Source organism: Taeniopygia guttata, chromosome 3 (assembly GCF_048771995.1).
Source record: "Taeniopygia guttata chromosome 3, bTaeGut7.mat, whole genome shotgun sequence".
Lineage (NCBI taxonomy): Eukaryota > Metazoa > Chordata > Aves > Passeriformes > Estrildidae > Taeniopygia > Taeniopygia guttata.
In genome coordinates, this window is record NC_133027.1 from 6,713,413 (window position 1) to 6,735,346 (window position 21,934).

Below are 21,934 nucleotides of genomic sequence, written 5' to 3' on the forward strand. Positions count from 1 at the left end.
GTATTTCAGAAACCCCGAGGATGAAAATAATCTCTCTCAACTTTAACCATGCAGAGTTTAGTTTATGCACAAAACTTGCAGTCCTTAGCTCCTCTCTTGTCCAAAACAGAAAGAAGAGAAGAGAAGAGAAGAGAAGAGAAGAGAAGAGAAGAGAAGAGAAGAGAAGAGAAGAGAAGAGAAGAGAAGAGAAGAGAAGAGAAGAGAAGAGAAGAGAAGAGAAGAGAAGAGAAGAGAAGAGAAGAGAAGAGAAGAGAAGAGAAGAGAAGAGAAGAGAAGAGAAGAGAAGAGAAGAGAAGAGAAGAGAAGAGAAGAGAAGAGAAGAGAAGAGAAGAGAAGAGAAGAGAAGAGAAGAGAAGAGAAGATCAATGAGGACTCAAAACTATTTCCAGGTCTCACCTGGGTGTGGGAAGAAGAATTCACTCCCTGGGGGTGCTGCTCTGCCTGGCCATGGCAGGCTCAGCCTGGGCAACCAGCTAGTTTAGAACCAAATGCTTTGGTTTTAAATAGTTATTATCAGAGAAGATGCATTCTTGTGCAAACCTGCTTTACTTGGCAAATCAGACCGTCTGCTATACAGGGCTTGGGAAGGCCTCAGGGAAAATTGTGTAAGTCTCTTTTTCCTTGGGGCAGCAGCTCCTGCCAGCCACATGGGATGCAGCCACAGCAAGCACAGGATGGTGGGGGACAGACAGGCTCAAAGAGTAGGGACAGACAAAGAATGGGGAGAAACACCTCAGAGCATGAAGGTGGGGTGTAAAAAGGGTGCAAAAGCAGCAGACCTTGAAACTGGCTAGCAGTTTTAGGGTCCTGTCCTGCCTCAGAGCAATGGGGCAGAGGAGCAGGCAGGGAAGAAGGTGGGAGACAGGAATCTACAAGCTACAATATTCTCCTCACTCAAGGCCATGGGACAAGAGTGTGGGACATCAAACAGGTTCCTGATTCACAGATGAAGTGCAACAACAGGATCTGTGACCTGGAGAAGGAAAGGTCTTGCCTTTCTCAGCTCACAAGTTCGTTTGATCTGCACCTTGATCAGCACAGCAAAAGAAAAGCATCCAGTGATTTGATCTGCAGTGTCAGCCCGGCCAGCTTCATTAGCTTATTAAAAATGGATTGATGCAAAACCTCTCCCCAGTGCTCATCCCAGCATATATGTGGATACAAAATATCATGCAAATTAGGTAATTAACTGGGTTTTGCTTCCTTAATAGATAAATCAGAGCAATAAGAGTCTTCCTAAATACTAGCTATGCATTTTTCCAAAAATAGGACATCTAATGCAATTATTTATATTAGACCTTTTGTATGTGATCACAGAACATAAAAATAAATTGGTTCTATGTTTATTGTTATTAGAGGATCCCCCTAGCCTCTTTATTTCATTTGGCTTAAAATAGACAGCAATGTTTTTATTCTAATTCATTAATTATCAGACTCACATTTTAAATCATAAGTCAAAGATTCTTACTTTCAGCTTGTTCCTTTTTATACTGGATTTAAGGGTATGTTGGAAGGACAGAAAGCTAAAGCTGAAATTGCAAAAAACCCTCAGATGAGCGAAGCAGCAAAATGCCATATACTAATCTGTATTTTTGAATATTTTATTTAGAATAAATAAGAATGAATGAACTTCAGCTCTTGAGCACAGGCCCTCCCATGTAGCTGAAATTCAATCTGAAGGAAGACCCACTAATACTTAAGATCTCTAGCTTTGATTTCCCATCAGATCTGCCAGTAAATATGACCACTTCGTAACCATGATAATTTCAAAAGTTTCCAAATATACATTCATGGTCATACACTTCATTATATAAAAGTGCTTGTAGAGGGTAATGGCATTTCAGTTATATTGTAATTTTAAAGCTGTTTCCATATACCTGTATTTTAGACTAAAATACTTTTGTTACTTCTTCTATGCTATAATGGGCTTATTAAGCAAGGAATAAATAATTAAAAATGTGATAACTCCATGTAGGTGAACTGCCAGTTATGTGAAAAATGGGTATGAAAATTGTCTTAAAGTTAATTGCAATGTTATGGTATCATCATTACTACAGTGTCATCATAGCAGCTGCTCCTGAGAATATATCACTTTAGCCTTTTCTTCTGTCAGAGTAGGAATTTATTTCTATAGAAAGATATTTAAAATATTTTTGCTAACACAAAGAAGAATTTTAAGACATTAAAACTTAATCAGAATAGATAAAAGCTTCAAGTTGTCTCTTTTGGGATGGAATGTCTTTCCTTTTTTTTTTTTTTTTTCCTATCCTGAGATTCATCTTGAATATCTTCAATCATTGAAGGACACTATTACAACTTTCTCCCCATTAGGTAGATGCTTCATTTTCATACAATGAGGTTTTACTGGCAGAGGAGCATAAAAGACCTTATAGTTTCTTGCTCTGTGTCTCAGGCTCAGTACTCAGATCAAAAACCCAGAAGTTTCAACCCCCTTATCTACTAAAAAAAAATGCCTAAAGAAGAAAATCTGGATTTAATCCATATTTAAGTGGTAACTTTTGAGGCTTTTCTTACTTAAATACGTTGCAATGCTGGAGGATGAAACAGGATAAAGCCTTATCAACAGTCTTGTGATGACGGCTGCTGTTTGCCCGTCCCAGATGTGCTGGCAGCCACTAAGCCAAAAAATGAGAGTCTCTTCATAAAATCACTCCATGAGGGGCAGGAACAGCTGTACGAAACTGCCTGCCAGTGTTTCCTGGGGGAGCAGTGCCTTGCCTGGTGTGAAGGCACATGGCAGTGGAATTGTGTATTTTAAGGTAAAATACAACAAATCTGTGGTACCTGCATAGACAGAGTTCCATAGGATGCTACTCCCTTGGGGACCTCATCCCCCTGGGGACTCTGGATGCACTTTGAACCTATACCTGAGATGAAAAAGAGAGCTCTCTTACAAAGGCTCAGCCTCTTATCTCAGCTTTAGCATATTTCATTCCTATAAATGCTCATTTATCTGTGAAATGCCATATGTCAACTTTCTAGTGAAAATTGGATGTGATTTTCCTAGCCACATATGTGACAGTAAGTATTCCTTCAGTGCAGTCTCTTCAGGACATTACTGATCTTACAACCCAGCCAAGGTTAATTATTCTGTGACTTCAGTTAGAGACTTAAACAGAAGGATGCTGATATCAGCTAGGGATTTAAATTATTTGCCATTGCTGTTGATACTTTTCTGGTGAAGCTGGTCCCTTTAGCAGCTCTGCTGGCACCAGGGCTGATCTCTTGATCATTTATCTTTTCATTGAGCAAAAGAATTTTCTTCTACTCGCCTTTATCAGCCAGTGTCTAGTGTGGCTGAGGTATTTCCAGCAGGACTCTGACCTTCCCAATATCATTACGGCTCTCCAAAGTGAATATGGCTGTTCTTTCTTGCTTGTAGCTCTTTGGGTGAGTGTGTCCGTAGACCAGCAGATGAGGCAGCTGCTACCCTTCGTTATCCTTTTAAAATGTTAATCTGCCCTTGAATGGAGGTCCCAGAGTGCATAGTAGAGACATATATAGCATTAGAGCAGCTGTCTCAGTCCTCCTGACGGAGTTTTGGGGGTGGCTTACAGCCAGACATGAAGGAAACAGCTCTACATCAGTGGTGCAATGCACCTCCACCTCTGCAGCAACACCCTCCTCAGCCAACTAACCCATGGCCTCATTACAACCGAATTCAGCTGCATCTATTGCAAACACTTTGTAGTGAGAGAAAATATTTCAGCCACAAGTAAATCAAATTAGAAAGTAGTTTTAGTAGTTTCTTCTGTCATGTTGTGCAGTGGTGGCTGGCCCTGGGCACCTTCCCAAGCAGACATCTGGCCTGCTCTGTGGCTACTCCCACCTGGGTTCTGTGACACCCGGGTGGCATAGTCCCAATCCAGACAATGCACGGGAGCCACAAGGGACACGTTCCATTTCTAAAGCCTGGTCTCTGCTGTGGCATTGATGAAATCTCTCTGTTTTCTCTTCTCTCAGTGTCTGGAATGATTTTATGTTGCAGGGCCCTCAGAGCCTGGAAAGGATCTCACACAATAGGGCCATGCTACAAGAACAACAATTATAAAAGCAGAAGCCAACAGCACATCTGTCACAAGATAGCCCAGACAAATTAAATTCTAAGGCAATTCCACTGACTTTGATGGACTTACCCTGTGAACTCAGGCATAACAGTGAGAAGCCAGAGCAAAACCAGCATGATTTCTGCCATTTCCACACTGATTTATTGAGAAGAGTTTTGGGAAGGTGGAAGACTGATGAAAGGTGAAGTAGAGGAGCCCCTTCTCAGGTACACCATATAAATATTTTGCCTGACTACAAAGCCAGAAAAATATATATATATTCTAACACAAAAAATACAGATACATTTTAATCAAGTATTTTGAAGTCTCTTGTACAAGGAGCTCTCCTATTTCATGACCCTCCTGTTTCTCTGCTCTTACCAGGACCAAACTAGCAAGTCCTTTCTGACACAGCCGTCGTGGAGCTCTTCAGAGCTCAGTCTAGCCATCAGAGTACCTTCCTTTAGACACTTATGTACCTGTGATCAGATGAGATGGGGGCTGAGAGACAGGTAAAACCTGCGAGCTGGACTTTGCCTGAAGGAGCAGGAACAGACTCCACTTAGGCAATCAGGAACACGACTACTGCAGCCCATGGCAGGTTTTCACCCCTCAAGGACTGAAAACTAAGGTGCAGATGAAAGGCACAGCCAGGCTCATTTTACCAACTATATCATCTGAAGAGCAATGAGGAAATTTCAAAAGATGTAGGAAAGGGAGTGTGGATGTTGAGAGCCAAGTGCCTTCTGGCCAGTCACGTTCTTCAGTGTTCCTCACAATGGTCCTACTCCCACTCCTTACATGAAACTGGGTTTTCCCACACCATGGGAGCTGGTTGGGCAGACACCACAAACCAGCCCCTGGCTGAGCAAGCAGCACATATCCCAGGATTGCTGGGATGGGGCTGGAAGCAAATTCCCCTTCTAGCCTTACTGACTGCTAGGTTGCTCTGCTGTTCCATGCAGATAAGCTGAGGCCCTAGTTGTCACTTGGAAGATTATTGTGTTTGACTATTAAAAGAACAGTGTTAGCAAATAGAAAGAGGCAACAAGGAGACTGTGGATTATGGTTTGACAATGTCACCTGATGAGGGGATTACCGGTGCAGGCAGCAGACATCTGGCACAGAGGGATTTACAAAGATGCTGCCTGTAAGAAGAAGTGGGGAAACACTGTTATCCTGAATTCCTTAGGAACCAAAGAAGACATTTGCAGAGCAGTTTGAGGAGGCTCATGGTCACATGCCATACACTTAATGCAAATAGGACTCAAATGCTGTAACTGAAAACAGAGAAAAAAGAAAGACCACAGTTTCATTCTGAAGAGTCAAGGGCATATAAGGTTGTGGAAGAAAGGATAAAGGAAGAATATTTGATGAACTACATTGACCAGGGGAAGCCTGGAGGACAGAAGGCAAAAATAAAGTGTGGAAAAAAAGGTATAACTAGAGGAATCTGTGGAAGGAGGAAAATAATGTGACTATATCTCTACGAGGTGATCAGCAGCAAACAAAATTGCCATAACAGGGATAAAAAGTAAAAAACAAAACAAAACAAAACAAAAAACCCCAAAAAACCAAAAACCAAACAAAAAAGCAATATTACTGTTTTATTTCTATTTCCTTTTAAAATTGCTCCCTGCTGCTAGTAGTTCAAAAGATAGACTGCACTATGAAGCAGTTTGTGATTTCCAGAAAGTACTAGGTTCCCAAATGATTTGGATATTGACTTAATCTGTTATCCTGTAAATCCAGTACCCAGCATTGATCTGAAGAATGCAAGCTACCAAAAGAAAGCCATAAAGGGAGAGCTGTGATGAGAGAAAATTTTCAGCAGCCTATTCTTCCCCTGTGTTAGAATCTGAGATTCTGTACATGGGCTCTAATCTGTTGTGAAATCCAGGTTGTGATGATCATAGAACCAGCAAGTGCTACAATTCCCATGAAGAAGAGCTTGAATTTGAACTCTTACTGAGTCTTAGTCCTTCACTGTGTTTCATAAACGTAAAACACTCAGCCTTGTCCTGTACCATACCAGTGTGAAGGGAATGTTGTGACCAGCTTCACTGAATCACTGCCATTCTGTACTGGAAAGACATAAAAAGGATGTCTAAGAACTGAAGATGTGAAGAACTAATTCTGCTGCTGACCCTAAGAGATAAGTGCAGCAATTACTAACCACAAAAAAGAGCTTTCATGTCTAGGAAAAAGCAAATATTATGGTATTAAAGAGCAATATCATTAGCAAGGTACCAGTTAAGGGAAGTAGCTGAAATTAATCTCTGTTGAGAGGCAACACATGGTTTATTAGACACATAAGCATTCACCAGCTCTCTGTTGGGACAGCCACAAGGTAGAAACACTGAAAGGGTTTATGGAAAAGCAAGGTTTTTAAGACCAGTGTGTAGCAGGGAGTGACTTGAAAACAGAAACCAATAGAAGAGATGGAGTATGCCTTCATTAGAGAAAATCCTTGTGATGTAACCTCTCATGTAGTCCTACTGTTGTATGAGTTCAGGCAAAATGTGATCCAAAGCCAGAGAGCCATATGAACAATAACAGCTTTCCAGTATTTTCTGTACATGTTGAATTCATATTAGCAAAAAAACATGTAGGCCTGGAAGAGTTTGTTGTGTGAGCCACAGCTGCTCTGAAGAGCCTAAAAGCTAGAAAGTTTTGAGAACAAATGAAGCAAAACACCAAAACAGTTTTGTATATCGAGTGGCCAGATGACCATGTGCACATATCAAAATTTTCTAAGAAAAAAGGTTTTGGAAGTTAATTTGGATTTTGGTTGTACTGTGATAGTCTTTACTGTCACAGACAAAATACCACTAAGTAGCAGAGTGGTTTTTATTATGAGTCTTGCAGAATAATGGATATGCAACAGAGATATAAGCATAAGATGATTCTGAAAGAATATTTGTAGGAGTCTGGTGACTAAAGACAATTATATGAAGTCCCCTAAAGGCAGGCATAAAATGGGAATAGTGTGAGAAAGTAGAGTAGCTGAAAATTTAGGTTGAGCATTAGCAAATCTGATTTGTTACACAGACAGAAGACAAAATTTATGTTCTTCAGTAACAGAAACTTCATGCATTTTAAGACTAGGGAAAAATATTTTCATCAAATGCCAAATCACTGCAACCATTCATTTCTGCATCAAAATCACAGTTCTGAGGTCTAACCTGTACACTACAAAATGAAATCTTAGTCTTAATTGTTTTAATCATATGGTCCATCAAGCTCTGAAGAACTGGATCAGTGATGAATTGTTTTCCATGTAAAAGAATTGTGTCTTTATTCTTGTATCAAGTGATTTTTCCTGCAGATTCCAGATATGGGAGCCCTGTTATTACATCTCCACCTGCCCTGAACAGTTGTTGAGTGCTACATGAACATCCCATTCCTCCCGCTGGACTCCAGTTTTCCAGGCTGTTTTGAAATGGACACTAGGAACAGCTCAGCAGTGCCACAGAGGTGCTGCATACATAATAGACATCTGCATTTTATTGGGTGAGTCCACCCCATATGCCAACCAACGTCTTCCTGAAGTCGTTCTGCTAACTGATGTCACCTCCCCTTTCTTTCCCTAACAGATTTTCCCATTTCTTCCTCCCATGTTAACAGCAGCAGCACACTGGGAATTCATATTCATTGCATTATCTACTGTGATCTCATTGTTTTTTGTTCTGGGGATACAATTGCTCATCTTGCAAATGTGAATACATTCTTTGTTTCTAGATGCATATTCCAGCACTTAACTGTGATGGAGCACATGTTGACAAAATGAGCTGCTTAACGATGTGCTTGGGCTGCGTTTTCATTATTTTTTATCTGCCAAACCTTGCATTATCCAAGAAGTTTACCACTATTGATTTCTTTTTCATTCCAGAATATGGGGAAAGATGTTGAATACCATAGAAGAATTTTTTTCCAGTTATTTATGTCTTTCCAGCAGGAAGAGTGTGCATTTATGATTTAATATTTCATTATTATATTTAATATAAGCTACAATGATTTAATGTAGTACAAATATGTGCATGTATCAAAATGTTGTGCAAGAGTGAATCAAATTGCCATTATTTAAATAGACTATACCAGCATGCTTTCTTTTCTCCTGTAAGCATGGAGATTAATTTTAAAAATCAGGTTTATCTAATAAGACATATTTTTTATAATATCATGCACATTTAAAAATCAATTTATAGCATAAATGGCACTGATTTTTTTTGAGATAGAGGCTTGATTTATGGTGTTAAAATGTCTGTTACCATCATATTTTACATTAGATTTTTTGAAAATGAAGTTATTGGAATTTTTGTTCTTAAATTTCTTATCTAGCAAAATGTAAGGTTTTATTTCTTTGTGTTTATAATTTAAAAAGTGAAAGGAACATTGAGATGTTTCTCTTTATTTATTTCCTTGAACCCTGATTTTTTTCCCCTTTTTTCTCAGTTTGTTTTTTTCTTTTTCCCCTCAGAGGAAAAGTAAAATGAGGTTTTAAATTGGAAAGTAAATAATTTGAAAATTATGAAAACTAGAAAGTTATCACTTTTTTCCCTCAGGAAATAAATGTTTCCTGCTCGTGAACTACTGACATAATTCTTCACCATTTCTTGTCAATTGAATTTGTGAGAAAAACTGTTTAATTTTGCTGGAACTTGGTGATATTTGAATTGAAAACTTTAAGATACTTGAACTAATTCAGAGGAGATGGTGGAAAAAGCTTCTGGGAAAGCTGGAAGGCACCTCTTTTGAAGAGCACCTGAGGCTGAAGGCTTGCCAGGATGAGCAGTGAACTCCCTTTGCCTATTTAAGCTAATAGGGAATTAATTCACTGCTCCACACACTGTGGAGGAAAAAGTGAAAGAACCTGATCTGCAGGTTAAAATCTGTCTCTATTTTTCAACAATTTCCATAATGCTTTTACTTTTCCTTGCTCATGTCAGTTAAAACAATCTCCTCTGGGAATTAAAAACCTTGCAATGTGCTCCAGGAAAAGACAATGAAAGTGATATTTGTGTCACTGATTGAAGAAATTAGAAGTGTGTTCGTCTTGTCAAATAAACTTAGAGTGAAGTCCATGGAGACTTTCCCAATAACTAAAATATAAGATTTCCCAAAGAATGCATTATTTGTTGTGCATTTGGCAATACAGTGTCAGGTTCTAGGGAAGTGGAATGCAAACTTGACAGGGTCAGGTAGAGGAAATCACAAAAGACAAGAAAAGGTCTCCTGGATCACTGACAATATTCTAGAAATTTAAGAGTTGACAAGTGTTTTTTTCAGCTTGTAAACAAAACTCCTAAGTGGTTATCAATTTCATTGCTATAAAACTGAAACACAGATACAGTTTTTTACTTTAAAAATATTAAATAAATTGATTTACATTTTTGCCTTGTTTTGTCCAGTTTATGCATCTGGTCTTGTTTGCCCATCCTTGACCACCAATTACTTTACCATCTCCTGACCAATTTTAAAATAATAATAAATTTCTAAATTTCTACACTTTTTTTTCTTTTTTCTTTAACACTCCGTAAAGAGTTGCTATTGCTTTCCCTTCAGGGAAAGAATTGGTGTATTAGAGGTCAAAATCCACGATAAGAGGATTTTGAAACTTGCTTCATTAACTGAGTTGTCGGACTCCAAATACCCTAAGAAAGTGTTAGAACATCTCCATCTATGATTATTAAAGCCTTCCTTTCTTCAATATCCTTCCAAGGTTATTCATTTAAAAGCAGGCTAACTGCATGATAAAGTTCTTGCTGTTTCTCAGCTCTGATGGGAGAGATATTGAAAGTTCACATAAAGGAATACAAAAGGCACTGAGCTGCTCAGAGAGGGACTTTGACAAGGACAAAGGGGAATGGCTTTAAACTGGAACAGGGTGGGGTTAGCTCAGATGGTAGAAAAAAAAATTCTTCCCTGTGATAGTGGTGAGGCCCTGGCACAGGCTGCCCAGAGAATCTGGGGATACCCCATCCCTGCAAGTGTTAAGGCTGGGTTGGACAGGACTTGAAGCAGCCTGCTCTAGTGGAAGGTGTCCCTGGCCATGGCAGAGGAATTTGAACTGGATAGTGCTTAAGATTCCTTTCAATCCAAGCCATTCTGTGATTCTATTATTCTACATTTGCAGTAGAAGATGAGGTGAGCCCAGCAGTTACCACTCCAAAAAATGGCATCTTGAAATTGACTGGGAGTGTGATAGGAGGGATATTTGCACTGGTGGGTTGTTTTCCAAAGTACTCAGCTTTTGCACAGCTCCAACATGGCACTTTCTGGCAGTGCTTTCAAGAGAGCAGCCAGGATCTGTACTTTGGAGCCTTCTCTTTCAGCTGCTTCTGTAAGAAGAGTGTGCTTTAGACGGGTTTGGGTTTTGTTCTTTGCACAGTTTCCTATTCCACTGATATCTACTCTAAGCACAAACAAGCTTTTTGTTCCCAAGTCTCCCAGCCTAGTTTTAGAAAGTTTAAATTGCATTAGCAGAGAGCTTTGTGTAAAACAGTTTCCAGTTATGGTAGAAGGACAGAAGGTTTCATTGCTCTGCACTCAGTATGCAGAGCACTTCAGCCTCTTGCAGCTCTATGCCTTCCTTGCAGGATAATAATTTCTCAAGGGTTACAGCAAAAATATAATCTAGAAACTTACGGAAATACATAATTTTTCACCCTCTAGGGCATCACCAGGTGCACTAATCTGCCATTAGGTCCCCCTTTATAAAACAATGCAAGTGCTCCCTCTAGGTTGTACCTGCAGTTTTGAGTTTCTGCAAAGTTTCCAAAATGCAAATACAAAACAAATGCATACTGAATGGTTTCATGGCAATGCTAGCACAATAATTGTCTTTAAAAGAAGGATATATCCTTCTTTCAATGGAGTTCATAACACCAGGAAAAGCTATGGTATTTTACATTTCCAGAGGAAAATTGCATTTGAATATAGACTGGGATATGTGTGTAGGGCAGTTCTAAGTGTGATATCAGGCTGTAAAGGAATGCTTTTCCTCCTTGGACTTTAGGAATATAGAGTATGAGCAAAAAATTTCCTGTACTTAAATGCCAGGGATGACTGCAGGAAAAAACAAGGACAACATATCCAGGCACAGCTACGAGTTCTCAGGGAACTCAGAATGATTTTAGAGACTGCTGAGCCACGTAATGTGGCCATTGCATTCAGCAGTGAAATTCAGCCAGGTCTGGGTAAAAACCAGCATCTGCTTCCCAGAGCAGCACCTGCACAGTGCTCGGATCCAGGCAGGGCTCACAGCGCTGCATCTGACCTGCACAGCAGCAGGAATCGGAGGAAGAGACAAATGCAATTATCCTCACTGAAAACTAGCCAAGACAGTGAGGACAGTGTGCTCACTCTTGCAGAACAAAAACCAAAGAGCATTTTTAGTGATCCACAGCTGCAAAGGCCTGAGGTTTTTACCTCATTCAGCCCTGTGTCTGCATCTTCAGCTGCAGAGGCTCTCCCTGCCACTCTGGGCATCCAAAACACCATCTCCTTCCTCATCTCACCATGAGACAAGTGTGGATGGAACATGACCTGTTTGTACACATCCAGCAGGACTGACACATGGAAAGTCAGCTGTCATACCTGGGAATACTTTCCCTGAAGGCCAGGAACACTGGCACATGACGGTGGCATGAATAGCATGAGCTGCTGCTGTCATTTGTTGCTGCTCATAGAGAAGTGAGCCCTGAGCCAGTGTAGGTCCTGCATGCTGGATGTGACTGCAGGCAGCCATCCCACCAGAGAGGAAAAGTCACTTCATGGGAAGGAAATGGAGTGAAAAAGGATCAGAAATGGAAAGACAAAACTGAATTATTAAAAGCTCAACTAGCTAATGGCTGCACAAAGGACATATAAATGATACAATACTGAGTAAAGTCTTTTTAGTTTGTTTGGTATTTGCAATAGACTTCTTAAGCCTTTGATTCTATGCAAAGTTTTCAACATTGCACATGAATATAGCAGATAAATATTGATTTAGAGCATATGACAAATAGTCTATTGAGTATCCCTTTTCGAACTCTTCAGGGGAAAATCATGAGACTAAAAGAAGGCAGCTCTGCGAAAATTTCTTCACAAGTGAAATTTCTTTGTACCAATTTTTGAACCAGATTTTTAGAATGGTCATTAATTTTTATGCATCTTCCTTATGGTTATGGTTTAAAGTTGCAATATTATTCAAAATAATGAAGATGTTTTAGCTAGCTGTGTAAAAATCCAACCTTTTCTTCATCACACCGAATTTTTGAGCCACAGCCATATCTCACAGCAGTGAATTCCAGGGATGGTTTGCACACAAAATGTATTACAGGTGAAAAACAAATATATTTGCTGGCTTTAGTTTTTGTTCAAAACCCAGAGGCACAATTTTGGATTTCCCTGAAAGGGACCATGATGTCTAAGGCAAGTAGAAACCAGCATCTGCTTCATGGAGCCTAGAACATTAAGTTTATGCTGCTTTGAGTAATAGAGCCCACCTTTTCTTTCCAGATCAGAAGAGACAGCAGGGCAAGGCTGAATATTTCCCCAACACACCAAAGAACACAGGACACATCCTCAGCCTATCCCACATCTGCTCTTTCCCGCAGATCCACCGTTCTGCAGAGACCAGAAGCCATCACTGACCTTCCTGTGTATGGAGCTCACAGGAAAGTGTGAACTAATAGTAAAATATCTGTGAGAAAAAGATCCGGCAGGGAATTTTATCCAAATTGAAATAAGCCCTACGTATAAACTATCATAAAAGTATTTGCATATACATAGTTACTGTGAAAAATGACACTCCACAATTGAGCCAGACAGAGGCTGGAGTTTATAGGTGCAAATTGCAGCAGCAGAAAGTTAAGAAATACCTTTATAAATGTATGGCTTTTTAAGCCCTGGAACAAGCTGTTGAAACAGGTTGTGGAATTGCTCTTGGTGCTATTTGAGGCTGGATTTGTCAGTGCACTATTAAGGATGATATACATGGAGCTAAATAATTTTTGCCATGAGCCAGCTCCTTTCCATCCCAAATTAGCCAAAGGTAAATGTGATGTGCATCGATACGTACTAAACACAAGGAATGAAACTCCTGCTTTAATGAGATCAACACACAGAAAATGTGCATCCAATAAAGAACCTTAAATAATCCAGTTGCAGGAATGAGCATTGCCATGGAAAGGTAGAAAAATGAAAGCAAGAATTGTTCAGACAAACGTGTGAAGCATCTAAAGAGGAAATATCCTTCTCTATCAGAACTGAATTGGTGTATTGATCGAGTAGTAATCATATATTTGAAGTGCAAAAGCAAATAATTCTTCTTAGCCTTTGACTTTTTAGCTTAAATCACGGTCTCTTTTCTTATCAATTCACTTTTTCCAAAAGATTTTGGAAATGCTTGCAGCAAATTAGAAGCAGTTCAAATGACAGCTACCACCCTGTTAGCTGCAGGTAGAGAGCTGAGGAAAACGTTTTAATGATACTAACAACAATAACAGACAACATTTTTTTGAGACTTATCTTGGGACAAATGGGCTAATTGAGTTCCAGCTAGAGACAGAAGAAGCCAGACTTTACTTGCCTTTTCTCAAGCAACAAACAAAGAAAATGTATTTTGTATTTTCTCTGTCATTACCAATCTGGCAGTGATGGTCTGTGCTTCGGCAGTGATCCACGGGTGAATACTTCAACCTGTGCTGAGCCTCAGAACCACTGACCTGCAGCCCTGGATTCCCACCATCCCTGAAGGATGACATTTGGGTTGATAAGAGACCTTCTGAAGAGTCTCTACAGGAAAAGAAGGGCTAGAATTCCATCTCTAAGGGATTCAAGGCAGTCTGTGCATATCTGCTGTATCCATGTGTCTATGTCTTAGAACTTATGTGTATAACAGAATCACAGAATCACAGAATCAGAGAGTCAATTAGGTTGGAAAAGACCTCTGAGATTATTGGGTCCAGCCTGTGACTCAACACTACCATGTCGAGTAGACCTGCATGTCTCATCCAGTTATTCCTCAAACGCCTCCAGGATGGTGACTACCACCTCCTTGTGCAGCCTGTTCCAATGTTTAATCGCCCTTTCTGTGAAGAAATTTGTTCTCATGCCCAAACCAAATGTCCAACCTAAATGAGATCAACACACAGAAAAAGTGCATCTAATAAAGAGCCTTGAATAACCCAGTCTAGGCATGAGCCTATTTTACCACCCGAAAACCACAAAACCTCAGGTGCCAAAGCCTAAGAAGTCACCCTTTTTCAGAGATGGATAAAACCTTCCAGAGATTAACACAGCTCATCCCAAACATCTACTAAGCAATTTTCCAAATACATCTGGGGTTTCCTATTTCTCTATTGCCTGCAAAGGAAATTGAGATTAAGGGGGGAGCATTTGGGATACCTGGACTGGGTGGTACAAACCCTGCTGCTGGGACTGAGGCTGGCTGTGCTGCTTCGTGCATCCTTTCTGCTGGGTGTGAGAAGGCCCAAAGGACTGGCTTAGAGATAATCTCCCCTCGTGTTTGAGGAAAGGACAGTCTCAGACCAGTTACCTATCACTAACCATCACCACTTCAGGACATAGCTGCAGGACAAGGCTGCATGGTCAAAGTGCAGCAGATTATCCCAGAAAGGCTTTAGTCTTCTACTAAAATTACAGGAAAGATTGTTCTCGGGTGAAATTTCTTTCCTATAGAAATTAAAAAATCCCACCTACTGCAACAGGAAATAGACTTGTCAGGAAATACACCATGTTATGGGGAAATCAACTTTACAAATATACAGATATGGCAAATTTCTAAACCCATTCATATGAATTATTTGTGTTAGATGCATGCCCAAATAAGTAATCTTAAACATTTAAACATTTTTAAGTCCTGCAATTTCTTTCCCTGTTGACCTTTTCCTTTTTTTCTTTTTGTTATTCCCATTTTCCTCTGTAAAAGTCAATAAGAGAAATTTTATAATTAAGGACAAGGTACTTCCAAGCCCTTAAAGATCTGCTGAATGAGTGGAGAAATGAACTGCTGTAACACCTGAATAGCAGATTCACAGAATTTCTAAGGCATGGAGAGGTGGGGATTTATGTCAGGAGGTCTTTTTTCTCTAAAGGGCTGCTCTCTTGCTCCTCATCCAAATAGGAGGTGTTGGTGCAACATGAGATTCATATGGCATTTGCTTTACTGCTGCATCAAAATGACAAACCCATAGTCTGAGTCACTCTTGAAATGTTTCTGTCACATTTGTAATCAGAGAGTCCATTGCTTGAAGCAAAGGTCAGAATACTGTGATACTTCATGTTCAGGTAAACTAGTGACAGCCTCTACTTTGGCTCTCACATTTGTCTTCTGAGGTTTGAAAAAAAAATTCTCATCTGAACTAGGACTTTTTTTCCTGCAATTTTCCATGACTCTGCTGCTAATATAATACTGTGACATCTCAAATTTACTGAAAGATGATCACCAGTCATTATTTCAACAACTGCCATCTGAAAGAGGTTAGATTGCTTCTATCTGAAATGCTAATAACTGCCTGGAGTCTTGTCTGCTATTGCCTTGATTCCTCCTTCCATCTGAACAACTCTGGGGAAGGAATAATGGGAAATTTTAACAGAATTCTGCACTGAAAGTACAATCTCTGCCATCCATCTTGAGCTCATAAAACAGGCACGGGGCTACTGCTGGATACAGGCAGCCTATTGGCTCTTAAAGTTTTTGTATTTCTTTGTTACATCTCTACCAGCAGTGTGGCTACTGGCAGGAGTGGCAGCAATACTGCAGTGTGTGGTAGGGCACTCAGTGAAATTAATGTTCTCTAAAGTGTCAGCCACAAACTGATGTTCCCACAAATATCTTGTGGACTTCATTGTTTGGCCTTACAAATGACAGGAAATATTTCTCACATCTACTGTGGATTCAGCCTTACAAGAAACACAGACACTTTACAGTACAAAAAGCCTAATTACACTATAATTATATTGTAGGTAGTTTTTTATCATAAGATTTCCACTAATCTATATAATGAAGTACTTAATGGACTGGCCAAAAATAATTGCAATGTAAAATGATGTAATTGTTACACCTGCATTTAAAAATACACAGTTGGGACCTCAGCTGAGTTAAATCATTATCTCCCTGATGATATCAGTCTGGTTCCTATGCATTAAAAAGCAGATCATGGGAGCAATAATATCTCAATTATGTAGTTAACCTTCTGGTTATATTAATTAGTGATGATTAGGCATGGGAAACCATAATTATGTCACATACATAACACCCCTTTGAAATTGCATATGAATCTAAACACAAAAGGTAGATAGGGACATCTAACCAGGGCTAGAACAAATCTGAAATTTAATTGTATGAACCTCTATCCTCTGTCTGAAACACAGCCTGTCATGACAGCTCTGCTGATATTAAATTTGTAGAAGAACCTGCAAATTTTATTTGTCCCAGAAGAAAAATGCCAGGTAGAACAGCCTCATATTCTAATTTCACATGCAGATTATTAAATTCTGAGTAAAAAAAAGACAAAACATTTAGGCCCAATTCAGTTAATAAACAAGGAAGCTCTGAAACAAAAGAAGCACCTTTGCATTAACTCACAACATTTATCCATTTGTCTGGGGTATGAACAGCTAAAAATCAGCCTCCCTTGCTCCTGTTTGCAGGAGATCCTGGCAGCCAGAGAATTATTTGCAGGAGAACTTCCTGAAGGGTTTCTCCTGAATGGCCGCACAACTGCGGTGGGAGACACAGTACTGAGAAAACTTCTTCCCCAGGAGCTGTCTGAGGAAACTGTGGTTGGGAAGAGGGAGTCAGAGCAAACAGGATTTTCCACCACTGTCCTCATGCCTAACTTAAGACTGAAATTTTTCACCTTCAAGGCTAAAGAAAAGCCAATCTGAGCTAACACTCTTCCCCCAGTACAGCAGAGATGTGCTTTATCCCAGCAGACCATTCCCTCACAGCAGGACTGCAGTAAATAATTGTGGTGGAGGTCACTCAGTCTAAATTTAGGAAAATATTAAACATTGCACTTTTCTATAGGCTTCTGTCACCTACTGAAACCTACAGAAGCTCTGCACTGCAAGAGGAATTGTGGATCTAAACATCCAGGCTTATTCAGATGGTATTTCCCTGCCACCCTTGCAGGGAAAAGGACAAGCCCAGAATATCACAGAATTTCCATTAAAATTAATCCTTTGAAAAGTGAATGCTAGAAAAAAAACTGCGTATTTTTGACCAAACAAATGTACTTTAAATGGATGGTTTGCAAATGTCAGGTTGAAGTGTTCCAAAGTTGGGAGCTGTCAGAATTAATGCTGCCTATGTACTCTGCATTGTACTTGCAGGGTCTTTGTCACTGTTATTGCCTGGATTTTTTTTTTTTTTTTTTTTTTTAATCTAAGTAACTTGACTTTGAAAGTTTGACTTGCAAATCTGGCATTTGCAGTTCAGGGAAATCCCACCTTGCACACTTTTTGTTCTGTATTCACTCAATTACTATTTGATGTGCTGTTTGCTTTCTGCTGTGCCAGCAGCAAGGGACACTGGTACAACGTGGGCCAGGGTGATTTATTGACCCACAGAATCAACAGATCTTGGGGAGTTCACTGTTTCTGTCCTGGGCTGTCTGATCAGTCCACGACAGCCCAGTCCAGCAGAAAACCCTGCCCAGTAAGGGCCCAGGTGAGTGAGGCCCTGGGTGTATCCTGGGCAGAGCAAGCTCTCATTAGGTGGCAGTGTCCCTTAAGGGACTAAAGGCACATGATGCTTTGCAGATTGTAACCCAGTTAGACTTTGGTAAGACATTCTGCCTGTCTTTTCCTCCACTAAACTGTAAAAGTGTTGTCTAATATTTATAAGCAGCAGTTCCCAAGCATTGCAAGCTGTTCTGTAATGATATTTTCAATTCAGTATGAGACTCCTGAATGAAATTTCTGAAGAAGTTACATAAATGCTTTCTTATTCAACCTGAATTGCATTCAATATAATATTATAGAAACAATCCTTGCAAACATCTCGCTTCAAGAGAGGTTGTTTTTTCTTTTTCTTTTGCTCTTGGCAGTGGCTGTGACAAGAATGACAGAGCAAAACACAACAGAAAGTTATAAATGTTACTTTTCCTAAGACAGCAAACAAAGTCATGAACTACTGAGATGGGAAACTAAGGCACACTGCTTTCATAAACTCTGACCTTTGTCTCACCCTGGGGCTGCACAGAAGGTTTAAATTGAGGAGCTCCTTTGGGAGTGACAAGTCTGGGACCTGTCAAGCAAAGACATTGTGCTACTCATGTCTCCAGACATCTAAAAAGAGACACCAACAGAGGAATGCACAATTTAGGGAAGATGCTCTTCATCACTTCAGGGTTTTTTCACCTTTACTTCAACTTGCTGCACAAGCAAGGCAGTGCCTTCTGATTCCTCCTTTGATATGCACCTCTTGACACACAAGGAAAAAGTGGCCAAAATCTGATAAAAATCATGACCCCCTCTTCATCCTTTTCTCCATTCTTTGTTTCCTAAACCCACACCCCTCGCACAGGTCAGGATCCATCCATCACAACCTGGCACGTTCTCTGCTGGCTTCCTTCCCTTTCCCCATCTCAGCACTTTCCATCAACTCCTCTGGCACCACAGAGCCGTGCACAACATCTGAAGAGCTGGCACAGGGCAGTCCATGTCAGGGCCATTGCCACAGTGCAGATGACTGAATCAGAGGCTTTGGCACAGCCTTGTTTATCACTGTTAATGAGGCTGAACCAAACGTGCAATTCCTTGGGGTCTTTTGCCTCACTCCTCTCTTTCCCTTCTGGAGTCTTGACCAATCCCTCCATTCTACCTCTTCCCACCTCAAGCAGCTGCTCCAGAGATTCTGAGGGCAGGACTGATGAGGCCACAGCTCAGCCCTTTTGTTTAGTGACACAGATGCATTATTAGGGGCTAGATTAAACAGGAGGTTGGGACTGGGGATGCATACACTCACAGGAGTTTTCTCAGGGGTCTTTTGGGAGATTGAGGTTTTAAGGAAAGTATAAGACCCTTTTTCAAACTTCGACTCTGGCTTGTGACTTTGCATATTTAGTTGACTCTTACCATAACACAGTACTCGGTTTGAGGACTAGAAGTATGAACAGGACTTAAGAAATTAGCTGTAAAAATGCAGAGCTCTGGCCACAGGTAAGATTCCCTGCCACCAGAATTGAGCATGGAAACCTTTACTTCTGGGCTGTCACCTCTGAGATTTTGCACAGAGTTGTCACTGGGGCTCAGACTCATGGTATGGCAAAACTCTGACAAACTTGGATGTGAGGGCACCAAACAATGCTGAGCTGGGCACCATTCCCTCAGCCTTTCCAATGAAACTTCCCAGCAAACTCATCAACCACATGGATGCACTGCAAGTGCTTGGACCCAAAGAGCACCAGAAAGCAACTGATTGAAAGCAATTCTTCTTCCTAAAGAGCTGGGTATTACATTTGTTCTTCTTCCACACCTTCCCCTGTCTGGGTGCAACACAAAGGAAATCTGTGCAGCTGATCTGGGATTTCACAAACCAAGGGATTATGTGCCACAGATCCTGACAGGCCCCTGTGCTCACAGCCTGGCAAACACCACAACTGTAATCTCCTCTCTGAGATAAAGTCCATCAATCTTATTACACCAACCTGTCTCACGCTGCCCTTCAGGCAGAGCTCAAAGAAAAGCCCTTCTTGCAAAGGATGTTAAAATCTGCTCTTCCTTGGTACCCTCCTGTTTAACTTACTCTTTTGGCTGGCCTCCCATCAAAGTTGGGTCAACACATATCCATTTTGTCTGCTGAGCTGACTAGTTTTCAATAACAATTTCTCCTTCATTCTGTAACAGAAATCAATAGAACTGCCCCTCTCTCATGTTGGCTGAGATTCCAGGAATGTAATTTTCTTTTTATTGTTTCTACTGCTTTGTTTTGTTTCAGTTTTTTTTTCTTTTTTTTTTTTTTTTTTTTTTTTTGGCAAGGCACAGACCAATTTAGAAAGATGAAAATGACTTGGAGTTTCACTCAAAGTAAAATCTGCACTTTATAACCCAGGATGTAATTTACAATTCTGTCATTAAACTCTGTTAATCCTATTATTATGAAGATAAATAATTACCCATAGCGAAGAAAGGGATTCCCAACAGAGTAGAATTATATTTTCCATCAGTAATGAAAAATATCCCTGCCGCAGTGACACTGGAAATACAGATAGTGAGCACTCCCAGGAGTCCCAGGAAAGGTTTGCTACGCAGGCAGTCCTTCATGGAGCTCGAGAGGGTGGCAGTCAGGAGAATCAGCATCAGGCTCACCAAAATCTTGCCCCTGGCCAAGAGACTGGTCTGGTGGAAGTCCTTCCAGAGGCTAAAGGATGCTAGTGTGTAGAGCTGCAGATCCTGGTGATCCAGCTGCATCTTGTGCATCAGTTTACAGAATTCGCTCTCCCACTTCTCCCCAATGAGGTCCTGGGTGACAGAGCCATACGTTTGGAGGTAGTAAGTGATTTGGATGGCTCTGGCTGATTTGACTCTCTGGTCCTTGCTGTTTGGCACTTCCATTACCCCTCCAAGCTGGTGGCCAATGAAACTGCTCCTTCCATCCTGGGAGAGAAAGCAGAAAAATGAGCGTGTGGTTATCGTGCTTACGACGTGGTGCAGAGAGACTCCGTCTCCTCTCACAGACAAGCCAAGAGCTCTGCTCAGACACCGCTGCACTCAACAGGAGCCTTGCCATTCCCCTCGCTGGCCTTTGGGATCTGTCCCTGCTCCCTGCCAAACTCTGTCTTACCCATTATAGGCTCATTTGCATTTCTGTGCTGCAGTTCAGGGACTGCTCAGATACCCATTGCAGTCTCAGGGATTCCCAGATATCCAGGACCAAAATGTTGCATGCAAACTCCTCACCCCATGGGAGACGAATAACCTTCTACATTTAACTAATGGACAATGACAAATCTCAAATTACTACAAAAAGTTTGAGATGAAGATTAATTTCTAGATGATTTGTGATTTCTTGACACTTTGGAAATGAGTTTTAGAAGCTGGAAATGTACATAAAATGAATCCTGATTCCTCAGGATACAGAAAGATTCACAAAGTTTAATAGCTATTCTATCTCCAGAAAAATAGAATTAAAATAAGACTTTTTGAATTGTTAATTTGAGATTTCACTGATTTATACCAATGGCACAGAGAAAATAATCTACCTTAAACCTAAATTTAACCAGGATCTGATTTTTTTATACATTTCAAGAGTATAAAACTTACTTTGGTCTCACTTACTTTGGTAAATGCTAGGACATATAAAACTCCACGACAATCAGTAAAGGACACTTCAAGTCTACTTAGTCTCTGTCTGTTAACAAGACGAGACCTCTTTTTTTTTTTTTTTTTGTAAAGTTATCTGGCCCCATTTAAATACTTCTTTAGGGTTATTTTTTTCTTTTGTTATGGTAAGGATTTAATAAGAAAGGTCCTGTAAGAAAGGTCCTCTCTCTTTAGCCACTGGTAGTAGGATAACTGTATGTGCCCCTTCCAAGACAGAAGTCTGTGTGGATTTAGAAGACCAAATACAGTTGCAAACTGAGGAATAAGAGTCAATGATAAAATTGTCCCAGCACAAGTTATCTCTTTCATCAAATAAGTTGACATCCAGGGATTGTCTTTAGCACACCAAATAATATTTTGCTTTCTCCCCAACAAAAATTGAATTATAAGTTTTCAAATTTATTCCTCTTGTATTTAATAAAAACAGAAAATTATCAAGGCAGTAGATGTCTAAGCTACCTAGCAGCAGCGAGCTCATATGAGCATTCTTTGCCTAGACACACTACTAGAATGAGCTGACAGCTTGA

At 40.3% G+C, this 21,934-nt stretch overlaps 1 protein-coding gene across 2 annotated transcripts in view; it reads right to left on the bottom strand.

Moving 5' to 3' along the window:
* Positions 1–21,934, bottom strand: part of PTCHD4 (patched domain containing 4) — a 79,720-nt gene that overhangs the window by 34,095 nt on the left and 23,691 nt on the right. For both annotated transcript variants that reach the window (XM_072926305.1, XM_072926306.1), the window contains exon 2: positions 20,201–20,681. In XM_072926305.1, coding sequence (XP_072782406.1) covers positions 20,201–20,681 — 481 coding nt within the window. The remainder of the gene's footprint in view (positions 1–20,200; positions 20,682–21,934) is intronic.